This window comes from Podarcis vaucheri, assembly GCF_965113315.1.
Source record: "Podarcis vaucheri genome assembly, chromosome: 1".
Taxonomy (NCBI): domain Eukaryota; kingdom Metazoa; phylum Chordata; class Lepidosauria; order Squamata; family Lacertidae; genus Podarcis; species Podarcis vaucheri.
In genome coordinates, this window is record NC_138759.1 from 530,116 (window position 1) to 552,048 (window position 21,933).

A 21,933-nucleotide genomic window follows, 5' to 3' on the forward strand; every position below is an offset into this window, starting at 1 on the left:
ATGCCCTAATGCCTGCAGTCCTGTTGTGCCTTTGTGCCTGGATTGAAGCAGTGGTCTAGAACAGCAATCACAGCCAGAACATAAAAGCGTTAAATTCTATGATTCTATGGGGGGGGGACGGGGGACATTATGGTGGCCTGGCTGGTGTCATAATATAACTAACCTTTGCTGCAGGGGAAGGTGGGATTTGTGGGTGGGACACAGACAATGGAATGGGCAGAGTTATATAAAGATAATGATGATGATCATTTATTTATACTCGGCCCATCCGGCTGGGCCTCCTCAGCCACTCTGGGCGGCTCCCAACAAAATAGTAAAAATACAATAAAACATTAAAGAATCATAGCATTGCGGAGTTAGAAGGAACCTTGAAGGTCCTCTAGTCCAGCCCCTGCAATGCTAGAATCTCAGCTAAAGCATCCCTGACAGATGTCCCTCCAACCTTGGGGTGAAGTGGGGCTGCAATAATGCAGGAGGGCACCCGGAAAACTTTGCTCAGCCTGGACTGGCAGGACCTCTCTGGGGGTTCAGGTGGGAGTATCTTGGCTGGAGATGCTGTGTGTGTGTGGGGGGGTGAAGCCGGGACCTTTTGCGCAGGGAAGGGGGAGCCAGCTTGTTTTCTGCTGCTCCCCCAGGGAGGACACAATAGATTTCAGTGGCAAGAAAGGAGATTCTAGCAGGGGGTTGCCATGTGTCCTCTTTTTCCACAACATGTCCCCCTTTTCAGGGGTAAAATCTCTGCCTGGGTAGGTTTTTAAAATTTACCAAAATGTCTCTGGCTATACTTTCTGGAGGAGACATAGACACAACTGGTGGCTGAAGACTTGCTTTCCTCTTCCCTTCTTCTGCCCCCTCAGCAATATTTCACAGCTTCTATAGCCTACATATAGGAGGGGTATTTAAAAAGAGAGTTGTCATAGCGTCCTCTTTTTTGCTTTTCAAAATGTGGCAGCCCAAGTTCTGATCTTATTTCTTGAAAGTTTTAAAGAGGTTTTTTTACGAAAACTGATAATGTTATTGTCTTATTCAATTTGTAAACCAGTTTGAGGTTGTTGGAGATTCACACCCCCCATCAAATGGTGTATAATTTTTATGAAATAATAAATACACAAATAGCTGTTCCATAGTAAAGAGACCCATTGGATTCTTTTCCCAGAGGCTTTTATGCAGCGGTCGGATGACCACCTGATATGGATTCTTTAGCTGTGTTCAGGGGGGAGTCCAGATGGCCCTGGGGGTTCCCTTCTAAGAATTCTACACTTCTATGAAATGAATTGTGCCGGTGGCACTTGAACCCGGTGCTCCCCATGTAACCCCTCTCCTCTCTCTCTCTCTCTCAGCATCCTGACCCCGCTCTACAATGGAAAAACTGCTTCTGTATCTGCTCTTCATTGGCATAGCGGCGAAGGCTCAGATCTGTCCCAAGCGCTGCGTCTGCCAGATCTTGTCCCCCAACCTCGCCACCCTTTGCGCCAAGAAGGGCCTCCTCTTTGTGCCCCCCAACATCGACCGGAGGACCGTGGAGCTGCGGCTGGCCGACAACTTTGTCACCAGCATCAAGCGCAAGGATTTTGCCAACATGACCAGCCTGGTGGACCTGACCCTCTCGCGGAACACCATCAGCTTCGTCACCCCGCACGCCTTCGCTGACCTGCGCAACCTGAGGGCCCTGCACCTGAACAGCAACCGGCTGACCAAGATCACCCACGACATGCTGAGCGGACTCCTCAACCTCCACCACCTGATCCTCAACAACAACCAGCTGACGCTGATCTCCGCCACGGCCTTCGACGACGTCCTGGCGCTCGAGGAGCTGGACCTCTCCTACAACAACCTGGAGACCATCCCCTGGGACGCCGTGGAGAAGATGGTCAGCTTGCACACCCTCAGCCTGGACCACAACATGATCGACAGCATCCCCAAGGGGACCTTCTCCCACCTCCACAAGATGACCCGCCTGGACGTCACCTCCAACAAGCTGCACAAGCTGCCCCCTGACCCCCTCTTCCAGAGGGCCCAGGTCTTGGCCACCTCAGGGATCATCAGCCCCTCCACCTTCGCCCTCAGCTTTGGCGGGAACCCCTTGCACTGCAACTGCGAGCTGCTGTGGCTGCGGCGCCTCTCCAGAGAGGACGACCTGGAGACGTGTGCCTCCCCGCCGCTCCTCTCGGGCCGCTATTTCTGGTCGGTCCCCGAGGAGGAGTTTCTGTGTGAGCCACCGCTCATCACGAGGCACACCCACGAGCTGAGGGTCCTGGAGGGGCAGAGGGCCATCCTGAGGTGCAAGGCCCGCGGGGACCCCGAGCCGGCCATCCACTGGATCTCGCCCGAGGGCAAGCTGATCTCCAACGCCACGCGCTCGCTGGTCTACGACAACGGGACCCTCGACATCCACATCACCACCATGAAGGACACGGGCTCCTTCACCTGCATCGCCTCCAACCCGGCCGGGGAGGCCACACAGTCGGTGGACCTGCACATCATCAAGCTGCCCCACATCGTCAACAGCACCAACCACATCCACGAGCCGGACCCCGGGTCCTCGGACATCTCCACCTCCACCAAGTCCGGCTCCAACGCCAGCAGCAGCAGCAGCAGCAGCAGCAACGGGGAGACCAAGGTCAGCCCCGACAAGAAGGTGGTGGTGGCCGAGGCCACGTCCTCCACCGCCCTGCTCAAGTTCAACTTCCAAAGGAATATCCCCGGAATACGCATGTTCCAAATCCAGTACAATGGGACGTATGATGACTCGCTTGTTTACAGGTAAGGGGCCCTGACCAGTTTGGCCCGTCACCTGCTCCCTTCGCTGGGGGTAACCTTTTCCCTTTGCCTCTTCTTGGCTCTTGGGGGGTCAGGTGAAACCCTCTTCATTCAGGTCTTGCCAGTGCCGAATTCAGGACAGTGTGGGACTGGACGAAGGAGGAATGATGGAGACGGCCTTGCCCTCCTGAGTCTTCCAGAGAAGAGGAAGACAGTATAGATTTACAGCAGTGGTTTGAGGAAGGTCGTGGCTCAGAGGGAGACAAAGAGCAAAGTTAGGAAATAATGGGAGAGGAAGTGGGGGGGGGAGCAGATCCGGAGCAGCTGGGTGACTCATTATCACTAGACCGCATTCCAGGCCCCCCTTTTCCCAGAACCCGGTGGGCATTGAGAGTAGGAGAGCAAAGGCTTGTAACCAAATGGCCTTAAGCGACAACTGTAAGGTGGGTGGTGCTGTTGGCGATTGAGGAGAGAAGGGGGGTGGAGATTGCTCAGAGCAACGCCATTGCTCCAAGAGGTATCATTTCTAAGCCTCCCTCTGTGAATATTGAATAAAAGCCATTGGTAAGAGCTTCCTTGTCTTATCTATTCCTGACAGCCTGCCGTCGGGGATCAGATTTCTTGACGCCTGGCAGCAGGTGGCTTCCCTGAACAGGGCGCTGAGCCAAGGGGGCACAAAATCCAGAAGATCCATAACTGAGATGATCCATTGGTGGAGGGGGCAAATTTTGGCCTCACACAGAGAGCCATATTACGAAAGATTACCAAAGTCCAGCGGCATAGCTAGCCGCTTGGGAGCCCTGTGCCCAGGGTGGGGTGAGCCAGGACGGGGTGTGCTGCACAGAGCCTCCCTGGAGTCTGTCCCCCGTCTCCCCCTCAGCTATAGGGTGGCTGAGGGGGAGGTGGTGGGCAGACACAAGCCCCACAGTGCCATTTGGGGCAGCATGGAGCCTGCAGGCATCCGAGCCCTTCGTCACACGCAGGAGAGATGTGTGATCCAGAGCATCTCCCCCCCCCGCTACACCTCTGCCCAAGTCCGCCCCGGTCTTGCAAGATGTCTCCCCACAGGCATTTGGGAACAGACTGCTTTTAACCAAAAGGCTGGCGCTGTGCCAGTTTAATTGTAATTACTGGTATGGCTTCCATCGGTGTTATCTATGAGCTTAGTTTGAACGCTAGCAGTGTTTAATTGTTTTTTAAGGATTGCTTTCCACCTTGTGCTTTTAGAAGTCTTTATTTTTATCTGTATGCCACCTGAAAACATCGAAATGCAGAGCACAGGAAGTGCAAGTATACAAAACGCAGTTTATGGAAGTCAATCAAAAAATGACAGAAATCAGCAATTTGGGCAAATGGAGAATAAAGGCAATATTCCCATTCCAAAAAAGCAGTCTGGGCATAGGTACATGGAGACACAGCAAGGCATGAGTTAACCAACAGTAACGTTTCTGGCCCTGATTTAGCTGCCCTCCAAGGAGCTTGGCTTCAAGGCAAGGGAGAGGTAGCTGGTCTGCAGCTGGCTCCCATAGCCTTACTCCCGAGGAGGCTGGCAGCAGCAAAGGGCAAATGTCCGGAAGGGCAGGGAAGGCAAGTCTCTCTCCCAGCCTCCTAATATATAAAATAATAATAAAAACTTGTCCAGTAGCACCTTAGAGACCAACTAAGTCTGTTCTGGGTATGCGCTTTCGTGTGCATGCACACTTCTTCAGATACACTGAAGCAGAAGTCTCCAGACCCTTCTATATAGTGGGAGGGTGGGGTGGGGTTTTTCTCAGGAGGGGAGCAGGAGATGGGTGATTGGCACAACGGATATGGTAAACCTGTTGGCGACTGTTAATGACTGCAATTAGTCCTACAGGAAAAAGCAAGGGATACTATGCAGATGATTAGCATATATAATGAGACAGGAATCCAATATCTCTATTAAGACCAGGTCTCTCCATAGTTTTCAGTTTAGTGATAAGTTGTAATTCAGCAACTTCTCTTTCAAGTCTATTTCTGAAATTCTTTTGTAATAAGACAGCTGCTTGGAGATCCTGTATTGAATGCCCTGGGAGGTTGAAGTGTTCTCCTCCTGGCTTCTCTGTCTTGTGATTCCTGATGTCAGATTTATGTCCATTTATCCTTTGGCGTAGGCCTTTGTCCTGTTTGTCCAATATAGAGAACTGAGGGGCACCGTTGGCATTTGATGGCATACAGAATGTTAGAAGATGAGCAATTAAATCGGCCTGAGATGGTATATTGGATGTTGTTGGGGCCAGTGATGGTGTTGTCCGGGTGTCTGTGGCAGCAAAGTTGGCATCTGGGTTTATTGCAGGCTCTGGTACCAGTTTCCGTGTTATGTCTGGTTGTAGTATTATTGTGGGTTAGGAGTTGTTTAAGATTGGGCGGCTGTCTGTAGGCAATGAAAGGTCTTCCTCCCAGAGCTTGAGAAAGAGAACTGTCGTTGTCTAGGAGAGGTTGTAAATCTCTGAGGATGCGCTGAACTGTTTTAACTTGGGAGCTGTATGCGATGACTAGAGGTGTTCTGTTATTTTCTCTTTTGGATCTGCCTTGCAGCAAGTTCTCTCTGGGGATCAGTCTGGGGATCAGCCTCCTGGAAGTCTTCACTGCTGGTGCAAGTCTTGTTGCATTTCAGGGAGTTTTGCTGGGGGTTAGGAAAGTGAGGTGAAAGAGTAGCCAAATATGCACACCTGAAATATGTTCAGTGTTCTCAGCCCAGTCCTCTGGGACTCTCTGCCACTGGAGACTCAGCAGGGACCTTCTGTGCCAGCTTCTAAAAGCCTGCTGAAAACCTTCCTATTCTATATCTCTCGGCCTCTGCAGGCCATTAAAACTGCAACCTTCCACAACATTTTGTTGATGTCTGACTTTTTGTTTCATTTTGTTGTGGTTTTTATGGGATGGTTTTATGGTTTTATTGGTGTAAACCACTTTGATATTTTGTATGGCACAGCAGTACAAATATTCTTCATAAATAAGATTTCTGATGGTGGGAAATGTAGTTCATTTCAATTTTTATTTGGATACTGCCTTTCTGTATCTCTGCACACGAGATGCTTGCAAGCAGCAAAGAAAAAAACATAAGCAGCAAAGATCAGACATCTCAAAGCGATCTGATCCAATGCAGATAAGAATATGACCTTCACATAAACAACTTATATCAAATAAAGAAATAGCAAATAATGCATTTAGAATGTAATAACAGCTAATACAGTGGTACCTCAGGTTACATACTGTCAGAGCTGCCACCCAGTCCCAGCTCACATAGGACCAAGTCCGCCAGCGTTCACTTTATAAGAGTCTTTATTAAGTTACAGGTTTCATTTCCGAACTGCAGCGTGCAGCTCTACACCTTCTGCCCTAGGTCGGCGAAGACCCGTCTGAGTCCCCGCCTCTTGCACACCAGCTTAATACCCTAGCCTTGCTCCACCTCCTTCGCCTCTCCCTACGTCTCTGGGTCCTTCTGCCCCCCTGGGCCTCCTCCCTTCTACTCTCCTCTGACGCTGACCCCCCTGATCCTTCTGCCTCCTTGCGGCGGGCTTTAGGACCTGGCTCACTCTCCGGGCTGCTTACTGCTCCAGCTTCCGCTGCATTTGAACTTGGCGCGCGCGCCCAACTCTCTACTTTCCTCTTAACCGTTGCCTCGCTCTCTGAGGAGGGCGTGACCCCCCTGACTCGTGCCCTCCCTCCTGCTGACAGCCTCCGGAACCCGATGCCTGGCTACCTTCCTCCCTGCTGCTCTCAGTCTTGAGCGTGGGTCCCGACTTCCAGCTGCTGCCGCCCTCAGTTATGAGCGTGGGTCCCGACTTCCAGCTGCTGCTCTCTGAATCTCCTCTGTTCCCTTCCTCCTGGGGTGTCCCCCCGGATCCCCCCCTTGCTCTGCTCACTGGGGCTCCCTTTTGGGAGTCCTCTGACTCACTGCTTAGGCTTGGAGATCTCGGGTCGTCATCATCACTCATTTTCCCTTCGGATTCCTCCCCCTCGCTCTCTGCTTCCTCCCTTCTCTGCGTCTCTGCTCCTGAACCCCTGACACATACGCTTCAGGTTACAGACTCCGCTAACCCTGAAATAGTACCTCGGGTTAAGAACTTTGCTTCAGGATGAGAACAGAAATTATGCTCCGGCGGCGCGGCGGCAGCAGGAGGCCCCATTAGCTAAAGTGGTGCTTCAGATTAAGAACAGTTTCAGGTTAAGAACGGACCTCCAGAACGAATTAAGTACATAACCAGAGGTACCACTGTAATGAAATAGAAATTCACCCTCAACAATTGCAATAAATCATTACTATATTATAATCAATAAAAATAACAGTGAGTCAGAGTGTATAAAATGCCACAATACACAAAAGATGTAAAAGGACTGAATTGATCAACCAAGTCAAATAACTTATTTTTTATTTTTTTAAAAAAAACCCATCAACATCTGGCATGCCAGATTTCCCCAGACCTGCTTGAAATGTGTTGGAACCAAAGTGTGGCCTCAAAGAGGGGACTGGCTCTTTGTACTTTGCCTTGAGTCCCATCAGGGGAAAAGGCTGAGTCTGAATAAATATGTAATGTACAAAATCAGAGAGGTGAGGGTTGAGGGAGTCAGATAAACTTCTAGATTTGGTTTGAATTAATTGTGCAGAGGTCCCTTTGCCACAATGAGCCTGTGGCCAAAGCAGCTGGCGATCACCGTTCAAAACATCTTATAGGAAGTGCAGAGCAGGTCAGTAAATTCAGGAATGACAGAAATCACGAGCTCTCCCAGGGGTAGATTCCGACAAAACATAGGTAGACCTTTCCGACATTGAGAGCCAGGGCCAGATGGAGGTTTGATGAGGCCCTCGGCTCCTGAAGGTAATGGGGCCCTTGATATGTCCAGCTGTCCATTGTCAACAGCAAATTGTTGCTGTTTTTGTGTGTTGAATATATGCTATATAGCAGGGATGTCCAACAGGTAGATCACTGGATGTCTGTGGTAGATCACTGGTAGTTCACTGGCTCCCTGCAAAGAAGCTCGCCAACCTAAAAAACAGGGCTTTCCTCCTCCCTAAAAAAGCTCAACAATTTTGTCACTGCCAGTTTTTAAGGGGGTAGATCACTGCCAGTGAGTAGATCGCAGCCTCTTGGGGGTTGGCCACCCCTGCTATATGGTAATTGATGGAACTAATAGGTATCTAAAACCATTTGCACATGCAGAATGTAGGCACCCTCTATATAGAAAGGAGCAAACCAGTGATATTTGAGGGAGCAGGCTAGCAGGCGGGGTCCATGACTTACATCATAGGAGCCTCCACAACACAAAACACTGTTGCTGTAGGTCAGTTTTATTTTATTTGTTTTTTTATCTTGGGTTACCTTGGGTGACAGATGCTTCAGGTTACAGATGCTTCAGGTTACAGACTCCGCTAACCCAGAAATAATACCTCGGGTTAAGAACTTTGCTTCAGGATTAGCTAAAGTGGTGTCTCAGGTTAAGAACAGTTTCATATTAAGAACGGACCTCCAGACCGAATTAAGTTCTTAACCTGAGGTACCACTGTATTTTGGAAATGTACATCCAGGTTTTTTCCCTTAAGTTTTTTGGGGCCCCCAAGAGAGTGGGGCCCTAAGCTAGAGTTTGTTTACCTTATACGTGAATCCGGCACTGGTGAGAGCTGTTTGATGGTGGGACGGATTCCCTTGGGAGGTGTGGACTCTGTTTCCTTGGAGGTTTTCAAACACAGGTTGGGCAGCCGCCCGTCAGGGACCCTTGAGCAGTGATTCCTGAATTGCAGAGGGCTGGACTAGAGGACCTTTGGGGTTCCCTTCCAACTCTGCAGCTCTTTGATTCTCCACCAGCACCAACCAGCCTCCAGGCAGGAGGAAAGCAAAGGCCTTTTGCAGCCATCAGGTTTGATTTGCGCTTTATTTTTGGCTCATCCCCGCTGACCTTTAATCCTTCGAGGTAATCTGATTAGCGCAAGGATTGGAAAGTTAGCCCTACTCAGGAGACACTAACACCCTCTGTTTGGGGGAGGGAACGACAGGGGGAAAGGATATCCATAAATTATTTTTTATTTATATATATCCATGGATGAATGACGGAAGAGCGTGTGGACAAGGTGTTGGATTTGCTAAGTGGATTTGCTTTGAAGCCTCCTAATGGAGCAGTCACACCTTTCCAAACCGATTTGTCATAAATTATTCCCTTTTTCTCCCCCACTTTTCAAAGCCACCTCCTTGGGGAGAGAGCAGGATCCTGCAGATCAAAGCCACCCAGAAGCCCCCAGACTCTCCCAGGACGCCGGCAGGTTTCCTTGCAGTTACTGCATCGGGCGAGAGAGCGTTTGCCGGGGACTCCCCTTGGGGGCTGTGGGGAGGGCTGTGTGTGTCTGTGCTTGTGGGGCTGCTCACAGGGACTAGAAACCAGAGGAGGAGAGGCTGCGGAAGGACGGAGCCTGTCCCGAGAGAGGATGCTCAGCCAGGGCCGTCCTGGGTCTTCGGAGGCGTCTCAGGTTGTGTCCTGAATGGGGCAACTGTGCCCCTGAAGGACCAGGTGCGCGGTCTGGGAGTCATTTTGGACTCGCAGCTGTCCATGGAGGCGCAGGTCAATTCTGTGTCCAGGGCGGCTGTCTATCAGCTCCACCTGGTACGCAGGCTGAGACCCTCCCTGCTTGTGGACTGTCTGGCCAGAGTGGTGCATGCTCTAGTTATCTCACGCTTGGACTACTGCAACGCGCTCTATGTGGGGCTACCTTTGAAGGGGACCCGGAAACTGCAATTAATCCAGAATACGGCAGCTAGACTGGTGACTGGGAGTGGTCGCCGGGACCACATAACACCGGTCCTGAGAGATCTGCATTGGCTCCCAGTATGTTTCCGAGCACAATTCAAAGTGTTGGTGCTGACCTTTAAAGCCCTAAACGGCCTCGTTCCAGTATACCTGAAGGAGCATCTCCACTCTCATTGTTCTGCCCGGACGCTGAGATTCAGCGCCAAGGGTCTTCTGGTGGTTCCCTCCCTGCGAGAAGCCAAGTTACACCACCTTCTCTGTGTTGGCGCCCACCCTGTGGAACACCCTCCCTTCAGATGTGAAGGAAATAAGTAGCTATCCTATCTTTAAAAGACATCTGAAGGCAGCCCTGTTCAGGGAAGTTTTAAATATTTAACGCTGTACTGTTTTTAATACTTGATTGGGAGCCGCCCGGAGTGGGCGGGGAAACTTAGCCAGATGGGCGGGGTATAAATAATAAATGATGATGATGATGACGATGATGATGATGGTGTCTGGACCCCTTGGACTCCTTGCCCCCAAGTCCAGGCCAATTGAGGCCCACTTGCGGTGGGCAGCTGGCTGGCTCGCCTCTCCCCTTTGCTTTCTCGTTTCCCCTATATTTACAACCCACCCTATTTCCGTGACTGTGGTTTATGACGTTGCTTTCCTGCTGCTGCCTTCCCTGGGACCTTCGGATGAAGGGAGCGTCGTAAATAACATTATTGGCTTCCTCCTCCCGCCTTAGGCAGCCAGCAAGGGGCCTCCATACCAAGACAGACCTGCTGGTCTAGCTAGATCTGTATCACCTGCAGAGACTGGGACACACTTTCCAGGGGTTCAAGCAGGGAGATGCTCTAAGCCAGGCACCCCCAAACTTGGCCCTCCAGATGTTTTGGGACTACAACTCCCATCATCCCTAGCTAACAGGACCAGTGCTCAGGGATGATGGGAATTGTAGTCCCAAAACATCTGGAGGGAAGCTGTACACCGGCTCCCTCGGCCAATAAAGCGAGATGAGGACCGCAACCCCAGAGTTGGTCACGACTGGACCTAATGGTCAGGGGTCCCTTTACCTTTACCATCTTCCTTAGTGAGTCCTGCAGACTGCTCTTCTGGATAATGGTTTTTATAAGGAAGGGGGAACTGGGGATGAATCTATGGAATGGGGGGGGGGAGGGCGATGGCCCCCAAACATTTCGGAACCTCTGGTTTACAGTGTAACTTTAAGCATTGAGAACGTTGGCCTTGTCTTATGAGCCTCTGCCTGTAGCATACCCTCCAAGTCTCCCAGTTTTCCAGGAATTATGAAAGCCCTCCTGGCTCCTGAAGTGTCATTTTGCTGCCCCTGATCTCGGGGGGGGGGGGAGGCTGAGCCGGCGTTTGTCCTGAGCGGCAGCTGAGAAGGAGCATCCCTTGGGCATCTCTTGGCGGCGGCTGGAGAGCGGGCGAGGAGAGGCTGCGGCTGGCCAGCCCCAGCCCCACGTGACCCCCTGGCTCTGGGGGGGCAGTCAGAGGGCAGGGCCACCCTGGGCAGGAAGAACGGGGGAGCAGAGCGGAGTTGGAGGAGTCTTGGTTTTTTATTTTTATTTTTAAAAAATTATATTAAAATTTCAGGAAAAAAAAGAATTACACAAAAACAAAAAACAAAAATACAAGGAAAATACAAAATACAGAAAAAAAGGAATAGAAGAAGAAGAAAATGAATCAATCTTTCTAAAGCTTACATTCATATCCTTGTTTTCCTGACCTACTCATGCCTCCCTTTTTTGTATTCCAGTTCAGTAATTTAAGTCAGCAATTTCTTTCCCTCTTTGTTTTCTCATGATCCTTTAACTTAATATACTATAACTTTGAATTTTCATCTGTTATCAATCCTTTTTTACATACACCTTTATAGCATTACTGCTTAAATAGCATTACTGCTTCATTCCAACATCATTCTAACATTCATTAATTTTGCAATATTTCTGTAAATTGTCTTTTAATTTCTTCCAATCTTCTTCCACCGACTCTTCTCCCTGGTCTCGGATTCTGCCAGTCATTTCTGCCAGTTCCATATAGTCCATCACCTTCATCTGCCATTCTTCCAGAGTGGGTAGGTCTTGTGTCTTCCAATACTTTGCTATAAGTATTCTTGCTGCTGTTGTGGCATACATAAAGAAAGTTCTGTCCTTCTTTGACATCATTTAGCCGACCATGCCCAGGAGAAAGGCCTCTGGTTTCTTCAGAAAGGTATATTTAAATAGCCTTTTCAATTCATTATAAATCATCTCCCAGAAAGCCTTAATCCTTGGGCACGTCCACCAAAGGTGAAAGAATGTACCTTTGGTTTCCTTACATTTCCAACATTTATTATCGGGCAAGTGATAGATTTTTGCAAGCTTGACGGGGGTCATGTACCACCTGTATATCATTTTCATAATATTCTCCCTTAAGGCATTACATGCCATAAACTTCATACCTGTGGTCCATAACTGTTCCCAGTCAGCCATCATTATATTATGTCCAACATCTTGTGCCCATTTAATCATAGCAGATTTCACCGTTTCATCCTGAGTATTCCATTTCAACAGCAAGTTATACATTCTTGACAAATTCTTAGTTTTGGGTTCTAACAGTTCTGTTTCCAATTTTGATTTTTCCACCTGGAAGCCAATTTTCTTGTCCAAATTATATGCCTCCATTATCTGATAATAATGAAGCCAGTCTCGCACTTTGTTTTTTAGTTTCTCAAAACTCTGCAATTTCAGTCTATCTCCATCTTGTTCCAAAATTTCCCAATATTTCGGCCATTTGACCTCCATATTGAGCTTTTTCTGAGCTTTCGCTTCCATCAGTGACAGCCACCTTGGGATTTTATTTTTCAATAAGTCCTTGTATCTTATCCAAACATTAAACAATGCTTTCCTGACAATATGGTTTTTAAATGCTTTATGTGCTTTGACCTTATCATACCACAGATATGCATGCCATCCAAATACATTGTTAAAACTTCTAAATCCAAAATGTCAGTGTTTTCAAGAAGCAGCCATTCTTTCAACCAGCAAAAGGCTGCTGATTCATAGTAAAGTTTAAAGTCTGGCAGGGCAAATCCACCTCTTTCCTTTGCATCTGTTAATATTTTAAATAATTTTCTAGGCTTCTTGCCCTGCCAGACAAATCTAGAAATATCTCTCTGCCACCTCTTGAAACAGTCCATTTTGTCCACAATTTGCAATGTTTGAAACAAAAACAACATTCTAGGCAATACATTCATTTTTACCGCAGCAATATGACCCAGCAGTGAAAGCTTCAAATTTGACCAAATTTCTAAATCTTTTTTCACTTCAGCCCAGCATTTCTCATAGTTGTCTTTGAACAAATTCCCATTTTTTGCTGTCATGTTAATCCCCAGGTATTTAACTTAGAATCATAGAATCATAGAGTTGGAAGAGACCACAAGGGCCATAGAGTCCAACCCCCTGCCAAGCAGGAAACTGTTAAACCTGTCTCATTCTGAAACCTCTCTCTCTCCATTAGTGTTAAATTTTTCTCTAAAACCTTGGTTTTTAACTTATTCAATTTAAATCCTGCAACTTGACCAAATTCTTGAATCAGTTCTAAAACCCTTTTGGTACTAGATTCTGGCTCCTGTAACGTCAATACTAAGTCATCTGCAAATGCTCTCAATTTGTACTGTTTAGCTCCGACTTGTATACCTTTAACCAACTGGTCCCTTCTAATCATATTCAGCAAAACCTCCAGGACCGATATAAAAAGCAATGGGGAGATTGGGCAACCTTGTCGTGTCCCTTTTTCTATCTTAAATTCTTCCGTCACCACATTATTTACAATTAATTTAGCCTTTTGTTCAGAATATATTGCACTTATACCGTTTTCAAAGCCTTGGCCTACCCCCATCCCCTGTAAGTTCTTCTTCATAAAACTCCAAGAAATGCTGTCAAAAGCTTTCTCCGTGTCCACAAATATTAAAACTGCCTGTGTATTTATATTCACTTGTAATTTTTCTAAAATATTGATTATGTTTCTCACATTGTCAGATAAATGTCTACCTGGGAGGAAGCCTGCTTGGTCTTTATGTATCTCTTCCACTAACACTCTTTTTAGTCTTTTAGCCAAGATGTCTGCAAAAATTTTGTAATCCACATTGAGCAGTCATATGGGACGGTAGTTCTTAAGTCTTGTTTTTTTAAAAAAATATATGCATTGTGCGCCTGCATCTAATCTCGCCCCTCTCTAAAGTGTATATATTGGTGTGCGTTTTCCTTTTTGTAAATCTACCAAAGAATGCAATAAAATAAAATTGGGATTCAGGGCTTTTCTCAGGAGTAGGGAGGGCACGAGTGCTGCGTCCCGTTGGTGGAGTGATGGTGGAAATGTTCTGTGATGGTGGGGGATGTCGGAACGTGCGTTCGACTGAGCTACTCCTCTGGTTGAGTCCTCCGACGGTGATTATGCAGAGTATATAGCAGCAGCAGAAGACGAGAAAGTTTCTTCTTGGTATAAGCTTCCGTGTGCATCTGAATGTATCTGAAGAAGTGTGCATGTACACGAAAGCTTATAGCAAGAACAAACTTAGTTGGTCTGTAAGGTGCTACTGGACTATACACCCCCCCCCACCTATATAGCTATTCTGGGACACGGTTGGAGCTCTGGTTTAAACCACTGAGCCTAGGGCTTGCCAATCAGAAGGTCAGTGGTTCGAATCCCCGCGATGGGGTGAGCTCCCGTTGCTCTGTCCCAGCTCCTGCCTACCTAGCAGTTCAAAAGCACATCAAGTGCAAGTAGATAAATAGGTACCACTCCGGCGGGAAGGTAAACAGTGTTTCCGTGCACTGCTCTGGTTTGCCAGAAGCGGCTTTGTCATGCTGGCCACATGACCCGGAAGCTGTACGCCGGCTCCCTCGGCCAGTAAAGCGAGATGAGCGCCGCAACCCCAGAGTTGGTCACGACTGGACCTAATGGTCAGGGGTCCCTTTACCTTTATATAGCTCTTCTAAGATTGTGAGGTTGGTCCTCCCAGTCCAGCCCAGTGACACCTTTTTTCTTTCTGTCCCTCCGCAGAATGATCCCTCCCACGAGCAAGACCTTCCTGGTCAACAACCTGGCGGCGGGGACGGTCTACGACCTGTGCGTCCTGGCCATCTACGACGACGGCATCACCTCCCTGACGGCCACCCGTGTGGTGGGATGCATCCAGTTCACGACGGAGCAGGACTACGTGCGCTGCCACTTCATGCAGTCCCAGTTCCTGGGGGGCACCATGATCATCATCATCGGGGGCATCATCGTGGCCTCCGTGCTGGTCTTCATCATCATCCTCATGATCCGCTACAAGGTGTGCAACAACGGCGGGCACCCCAAGGCCGCCAAGGTCAGCAACGTTTACTCCCAGACCAATGGGGCCCAGCAGGCCCAGCAACCAGGGTTCGGCGGCGCCGGCGCTGCCCTGCCGCCGTCGGGCTCCAAGCAGGCCATGGGGCGCGAGGAGAGCCTGCAGTGCTGCAAGGTGGGCGGCGAGGGCTCGGCGCGGCCGGCGGACGCCTTTCCCGGCCAGGACTCCTGCTCCACTTCCGGCGGGGCTGGCGCTACCTCCGCTCTGCCACCCACGTGGACTCCGGGGCCCCCCGCTTCCCAAAAGCTGAAGCGCAAGCCCACGCCAAAGTCCGGCAGCCACGACGCCGTCCCCGGCGAAGGCGCCTCCTGCTCCTCCGCGTCCGGCGGCCTCGAGTCGCAGAACACGAACCGCAACAACTCCACGGCGCTGCAGCTGGCCGCCCGGCCGGCGGACTCTTCCCCGGGGGTGGCCCCCACCTACAAGAGAGTGCCAGGCAAGCCAAGTAAGTTCCTCACCTTGCCCGCCGACCCGTCCCGCGCGAAGCGCAGGTACTCCCTGAACGGAGAGATCATGGAATACCACTGTTACCTTAACTCCCCGAACCCAGGCGGATTTTGGTCTAAGCGGAGCCTGTCCATGAACGGGATGCTCTTGCAGACAGACTCCTCCGAGGCGGATAGTGGTCAAGCAACTTTCTCCAGTTCGGAGTGGATATTGGAAAGCACGGTGTGAGCCGCTGGGGGTGTGTGGCTTTTCTTTTCTTTTATTTTGCCAGTCCTGAAAAAGGACGGAGGGTTCCCCTGCCCTCCAAACACTGTCCGAGAACTCATCTCCAGGTGGGGGCAGTGGCTGGCTTTTTCCTGCCCCTCTCGCCTCTTGGCCCAGAGCGGGGCGCGGACCACCGTGGAGCGCCCCTTCGCACCACCTTTTCTCTCTTGGGGTTTCCGTTTAATCTAACAACCGGAGGGAAATATTGGCGAGGAAACAAAGATTTAAGAGGCAAGCACAAAAGCCGAGCGGGGTCTCCGCCTCTGCTAGGATCGGCACCCAGGTCCCACCCTAGCCGATCAAGGACCCAGGAGAGAGAGAAGGAGCCTTGGCCTGGGGGGAAGAAAGAGCCACTTGTAGAAGGGCCTTGTTGCTCTTTCCTCTGTGCCAACGGAAGGCTGCTTTTCTGATGGATCAGTAGACAAAAAAGGGAGAGGGAGCATTTCTAAATGAGCCGAGTGTCTTTTCTGCCCTCTTTCCCCCTGTGACTTTGGTCCTGCCTTCCTTTCTGGGCCAACGCTGTACAAAACCCATCAACTCTGTGTTGCTACGTTGTGTAAAATAAAATATTCCTTCAATACCTTCAGCCAGTGTGGCCGGGCGATGCCCTTGGAATGACCCTCCTTGGTTCAGGGGTGCTGGGGGCGCCCTATCCGGGTGGCCGATGGGGAGAGGGGGAAGGAGGAGGTCTCTGCCCCTGCCCCCTGGCCAGGCTGCCCAATGGGCAGAGGTCGTCTGCTGTAGGAGGCAGGACAGAGCCGGGCTGGAAGTGTCTCTGGTCAGAGAGCCTGTCCATCTCTCTCTTGGTAGCCGTGAGCAGGAGCCTGGGGTCTATAGCACCAGAGAAAGTGGGTCAGCGGTGCTGCAGGCTGGCCAGCCTTGCTTTCCGTGGGTCTTGTTGGCGGCAGGGAGATTTCTCCAGGCTGAGTCAGCAGCATTTATATTTGTGCCAATTTCACTCTTTTGTTCCTTCTATTTGTGCAAGGCTATGAGTCAGCTTTCCAGGCAGAAAAGATGGCCTGTTGCAATGCCATATAACTGATAAAAAGCAGTTATAACACCCCAAAACAGAGCAGCCGTAAGACCTCTGCGATGGTTGCCCAGGAGATCTCTCAAGGCTCCTGCAAATTCCTTCTTGGGCTTCCAAATGGCTTAATCTTGTTTCTGGAGTTGCCCTGGTGCTGGATCGATCCCTTGTTCTCCTGGACGAATCCTAGAAGCTGCTCATGCTTTTCGCCCCAGATTGACGATGGATCCCAGGGAAGGAATTGCATTCGCTCAGTCGCGGTGCAAAGAGGGATCTCAGTGTGATTTCACAATTGCGTTAAGATCCCTTCTTCGTTTCTTCCGTGATAGAATTAATGCATATGAAAAAATGGGCTTGGTTGGCTTGTCCGTTTTGAGAACTTGTGTGGGGAAAAGAAAAAATACAACTGAAACTCAAAGTGTGCCTGTGCCAATTCAGAGATGAATGCCCCCCAACTAATCAGCCCACCCTCCCACCCCACCCATGGGTGCTTCCCTTGGCCTTGCCTGGTTTCTGGGTCCTTCCTTTGGGGCCCCAGTGAGCTGCTCCCCTTGCTTGGTGGGGAAGGAAGATGAGCCTCTGTTGCATTTTCTCCCTCCAGAGTCAACTCCTCTTGCTTGTAAAGCCTCCCCTCCCCCCCAACTCTCTTTTATTTATCTATTGATTTTATAATTTATTTATTTATCCCCATCATATTTATTATTCCCCCTGATATGGACTCAAGGCTCCATGAATGGCATTTTAAAAAGTCACTTCTCTGGCCAAGTCCATCCAAAGCAGATTGCAACATTATTATGATTATTATTATGATTATGATTATTATTCCCACATGCAAATTTAAACGACACAGAGGGGATGCAGAAAGCTAAAAATGTCACAAAGACAATAGTTGAAAAGTAATTCTAATAGTAAGTAACTCTCCCGAGGAGACGTTGATCCCGTTTTGCTAGACTAAAGGCTGCCTTACTCTGTGCACAAAGAACGACGTGTGTGAATGTGTGCCATTGTTATTTTTAACAAAATGTGCTTGCAGCTTCCCTGAAAACAAAAGTTCTAGCAGTTTGCAAAGCACATAAAATATGCTTTAGAAGAATGCAAAAGATACCTTAGAATAAAAAAGCAACATTAAAAGCAATTGGGGGTTGGACTAGATGTTCCTTCCCAGGGGCGTAGGAAGGGGGCAGCGGAGAGGGCAGGCTGCCCAGGGTGCCACTCTGGGAGGGGTGACAAGATGGCCCCTGCCTGCCCCCAGCTGTAGAGTGGCAGAGGGGGCACGCAGTCCATATGGGCACTGCTCACATGCTGTCCATATGGGCTGCCGCTCTCTTGCACCGTCCATATGGGCGTCCATAGGGGTGCTGCTCACGCACAGCGCCCATACAGCCACCACGTGCGAGTGGCAGCCCATACGGACAGCACATGTGCGACATTCCGTACAGAGTGTGCATGTGTGGTGCCACACATGCACAGTCCATATGGGCTGCGCCTCCCCGGGTGCCAGAGAGGGTTCCTCCGCCACTGTCCCTTCCAACTCCACAATTCTTAAGTTTGTAGAAAAGCAGAAGGAATAAAATTCACAGTTAAAAGCACACATTCTAAGCTAAATAGGCAGATTTTAAAAAATGCATCAACTTTGCAAAATGCACGTATGTTCTTTAGGTCACCGTTTGCCCTGAGCACATCGTGGGCCATATATTTCGTGGTGCGCTCTCTCCCCCCCCCAGGTGCCGGAAGTTTCTCCACAGAGATGAGAGCTTCTCTTTGTCTCCCGCCTTCTGGGCCATCCTGCTTGGGGCTGGCGGGTTGGAATCAGAAACAATGGTTTGGTGCTGAACTTTCCCAGCAAACCGTGGCTTGTCATTTTCATGCATCACAATAAACTGTGGTCAGTTCAAAGCATGAGGCAGATGCTTCCAAACTCATTTGGGGACAGGGGACAGGCAGGGACCGACTCAGTGCTGCCAGGCTCCCATTCTGCTAAGCAATGGTTTGGCGTTACCACCAAACTGGGTTATTTTTTATGCCGCCTAAACAATGCTCAAGGCGGCTTACATCACGACAAGATTCACCATATTTTTTGCTTTATAAGACACACTTTTTCCTTCCTAAAAAGTAAGGGGAAATGTGTGTGCGTCTTATGGAGCGAATGCAGGCTGCGCAGCAATCCCTCTTGCTGTTCTGGCTTCAGCGATAGCCACAGAAAGCCTCTTCAACAACATTTGATTCAGAATAATTTTTTTCCTTGTTTTCCTCCTCTAAAAACTAGGTGCGTCTTATAGAGCGGAAAATACGGCACATAATTACATAACATAACAAAAGTCATAAACAATCAATAAAACACATCAAAAGGTACACAACCAAATGGAAAACAATTTTCACATTAATCATACAATCTAAAACTAAAAATACAACATTAATCTCAATAACAATTTAAAATAGTATAGATAAAAAAAAATCTTCAAAAAGGAGCCCTCTCTGTTGAGCAGCAGCAGCAGCCTTCCTTTCTTGTGTCCTAATGCTTGACTTTTCCTGTTCTTCGCCAGCCTGCCTTCAAGGCAGCTTCCAAGAATGAAATGCAGGGAGGCGATAAATCTGGCTGGAGCCAACATGATAAAAGGGCTGGTGCAGAACTAGGTGCAAACAGCCTGGAAAGGAGAAAGCATTTAAGAATCAATAGAAAACCACATATAACAGGACCTGTTGTTTTTTTTAGCAGCTATAGCTAAAAGGCTAATTATAGAACGCCTTGGCTTCCAGCTCACCATAGCAGGAAAGACATCTTCATGCAGTGCAAGGATGAACTGTGGAACTCCCTGCCACAGGAGGCAGAGATGGCTTGGAAAGAGGATGAGGCACATTCATGGAAGAGCATCAGGCTGTGTCGATGGCTCCTCGCCCAGGGGCTGATGCTTTTCCTCCACGATTGGGAGCAGTGATGCTTCTCAAGCCCAGTTGCTGGAAGGGAAGGAGGGAAGAATTGTGGCGGGGCTTGGATCCTGCTTGTCAGTTTCCCATGGAGGCATCTGGCTGGCCTATGTGAGAACCAGAGGCTGGACCAGACGGAGGATTGGCCTGATCCAGCAGGACTCTTATCTGTCTCCCCGGGAAGAGAATGCCAGAGTCAGGTCACCATCACTGAAATCTTCTTGTAGCGGCCAACCAAGTGCCAATGGGAAACCCCCCATGAGTGAATCCCCCATGAGGAAAGGTGACAGCATTTGGGGCTGCTTCGTGAGAGGAAAGGAAGCCAGAGGGAGCAGGACAGGAGTTTGTAAAATCATGCTTGGCGCAGAGAAAGGAGACAGAGAGAAGTTCCCTTCTGTCTCTCACAACACTAGAACTTGAAGACATCCAAGGAGGCGGAAGGTTGGAAGATGCAGGACAGATAAAGTCCTCCATGCGATGTGGAGTTAGACTGTGGAACTCCCTGCCACAGGAGGCCGTGAGGGCCACCCGCTTGGATGGCTTGAAAAGAGAACTAGACAAAAGGGAATTCCTGGAGGAGGAAAAGGCTCTGGAAGGCCCAGGAAGGGAGAGTTGCTCTGGTGCTCCTCTTCTGCTTGCTGGGTTCCCATGGGGGCATCTGGCTGGCCCTGGTGAGAACAGGAGGCTGGACCAGATGGACCACTGGCCTGATCCAACAGGAGGCAGAGGTGGCTTGAAAAGATGCTGAGGCACATTCATGGAAGATTCAAGCAACTGGCCTCCAGCTGTGAAGACAGAGCAGAGCCACACATCTTGCACCCATGGAAAGCCCTTTCCTCTCCCAGCAATTTGTTTCATCCTCTTGTAAGGCCATCTCGGTTTCTGGCCATTTCTGTCTCTGGTGGCAGTGAGTCCCCCAGTTCAGCCAGGCACTGTGTGTCAAAGCCTTTTCTTTCCTGGGTCTGGAGGCCTCCTGGGGGTGGGGCTCCATCTTTCCTGAGTGGAAGGTGCTTAGATGGGCAGGTGGGCGGCAGGGAGGGAGGGAGCTGGTGGAAGTTCTCCCCTTCCAGGTTGGTTCTGCTTTTGTTGAGGAGCTGAGCCAAGCCCGACGTTATAGATCTCTCTCTCTCTCTCTCTCTCTCTCTCTCTCTCTCTCTCTCTCTCTCTCTCTCTCTCTCTCTCTGTTTCTCTTTCCACCACACAGAAGCTGGCAGCAGCCTGAAGAGTGCTTGCCACCCTCCTCCTCCTCCTCTTCCTCCTTCTGAAAACGTGGCCGCCCACGTTTGCACCCGACAAAAATCCATTCGGTTTCAACTCACCGGAGACTGAGAATAGGGCCAAATTCTGCGCCACCAGCAGGGACGTCACACCCCAGGTGCCTCAGGCCTGCGCTGGGAACCCACGGAGACTGGAGATGCTGGAGGGATGGATGGTCTCCCCTGTCTCCCCTCCTCCACCCCCCCTTTCGCCCCACCCCACCCCCAGGAAACCCTGCCCAGGCATTGCAAGTGTCTTCTTCTGGCCTTCAGGACTTTATTTTTCTTTTGTACAGCAAAGAATTAACAGGGAGAGGGATCCGGGCCCAGTGTGGCCTCCGCTCTTCCTCTTTGTGGTTGCTGGTTGGTGGTGGTTGAATTCACAGACCGTACGACTGATTCTCCATTATGTCACACCACCCCTGGAAATAAATGTTTTAATATGAGCGTTTCCCCACTGGTTCATTGACAGGAGCGGGGAGGGCTGGCGGGCGGGCGGGGGGCGTCTTTGAGACACATCCTGCAACATCTTGGAGCAGCTTCCAGGGGGGCTGGGAGAAGGTCCAGCTCGCTCCCTGCTCACCGAGGCTGGAACAGAATTAAGTGTGTCGTCTTATGAATCCAGCTCCTTCCCAGCCGTAAATGAAGCTCTTTCCTTGTTCAGTAAAAGAGTCCGGCAGCCTGGAGGGCCAGGGGGTCACGAGACCCTATCCAGGAAGATCGTGTTGAGTCAGTGGGGCAGATTTTGGGAGGGAACACAGTGGTTTGATAAGTCTGGTGACCATCATGCACATCCCACCTTTTCCTCAAAGGAGCTCAAGGGGGGAGGACCATGACTCTTCCTCCTCCCCATTTCATCCTCACAACAACCTTGAAGGTTAGACTAAGAGGCACCAATTGCCCCCCAAAGTTACAGCCAGTGAGCTCCATGGCTGAGTAGGGAGATTCAACCGTGTTTTCCCAGGTTCTAGTCCAATGCTAAAAATAATAATAATAATAATAATAATAATAATAATAATAATAATAATTATTATTATTAATTCAATTTGTATACCCTTCACCTGTTGATCTCTGGGTGGTTCACACCATAAAAAATACAAGTTAAAAAGACAACA

The 21,933-nt window shown here is 49.6% G+C and overlaps 1 protein-coding gene and 1 long non-coding RNA gene across 5 annotated transcripts in view; one reads left to right on the top strand and one right to left on the bottom strand.

Moving 5' to 3' along the window:
• The window catches only part of LRFN5 (leucine rich repeat and fibronectin type III domain containing 5), a 132,031-nt gene extending 110,767 nt beyond the window's left edge, over nt 1-21,264 (top strand). For 2 of the 4 annotated variants that reach the window (XM_082229910.1, XM_082229908.1), the window contains 2 exons: nt 1,341-2,763; nt 14,569-16,196. In XM_082229910.1, coding sequence (XP_082086036.1) covers nt 1,361-2,763; nt 14,569-15,574 — 2,409 coding nt within the window. In that variant the 5' untranslated portion in view covers nt 1,341-1,360 and the 3' untranslated portion in view covers nt 15,575-16,196. Of the gene's footprint in view, nt 1-1,340; nt 2,764-14,568; nt 16,197-20,766 lie in introns of those variants that run through there. The other 2 variants (XM_082229909.1, XM_082229911.1) reach the window with 2 other exon arrangements.
• Nucleotides 16,300-20,864, bottom strand: LOC309528958. The gene is made up of 3 exons (XR_014218003.1): nt 20,760-20,864; nt 17,957-20,719; nt 16,300-17,879 (listed from the first exon to the last, which is right to left on the bottom strand). It is a non-coding gene; the product is annotated as an uncharacterized lncRNA (long non-coding RNA).
• Nucleotides 21,265-21,933: the final 669 nt, after the last annotated feature.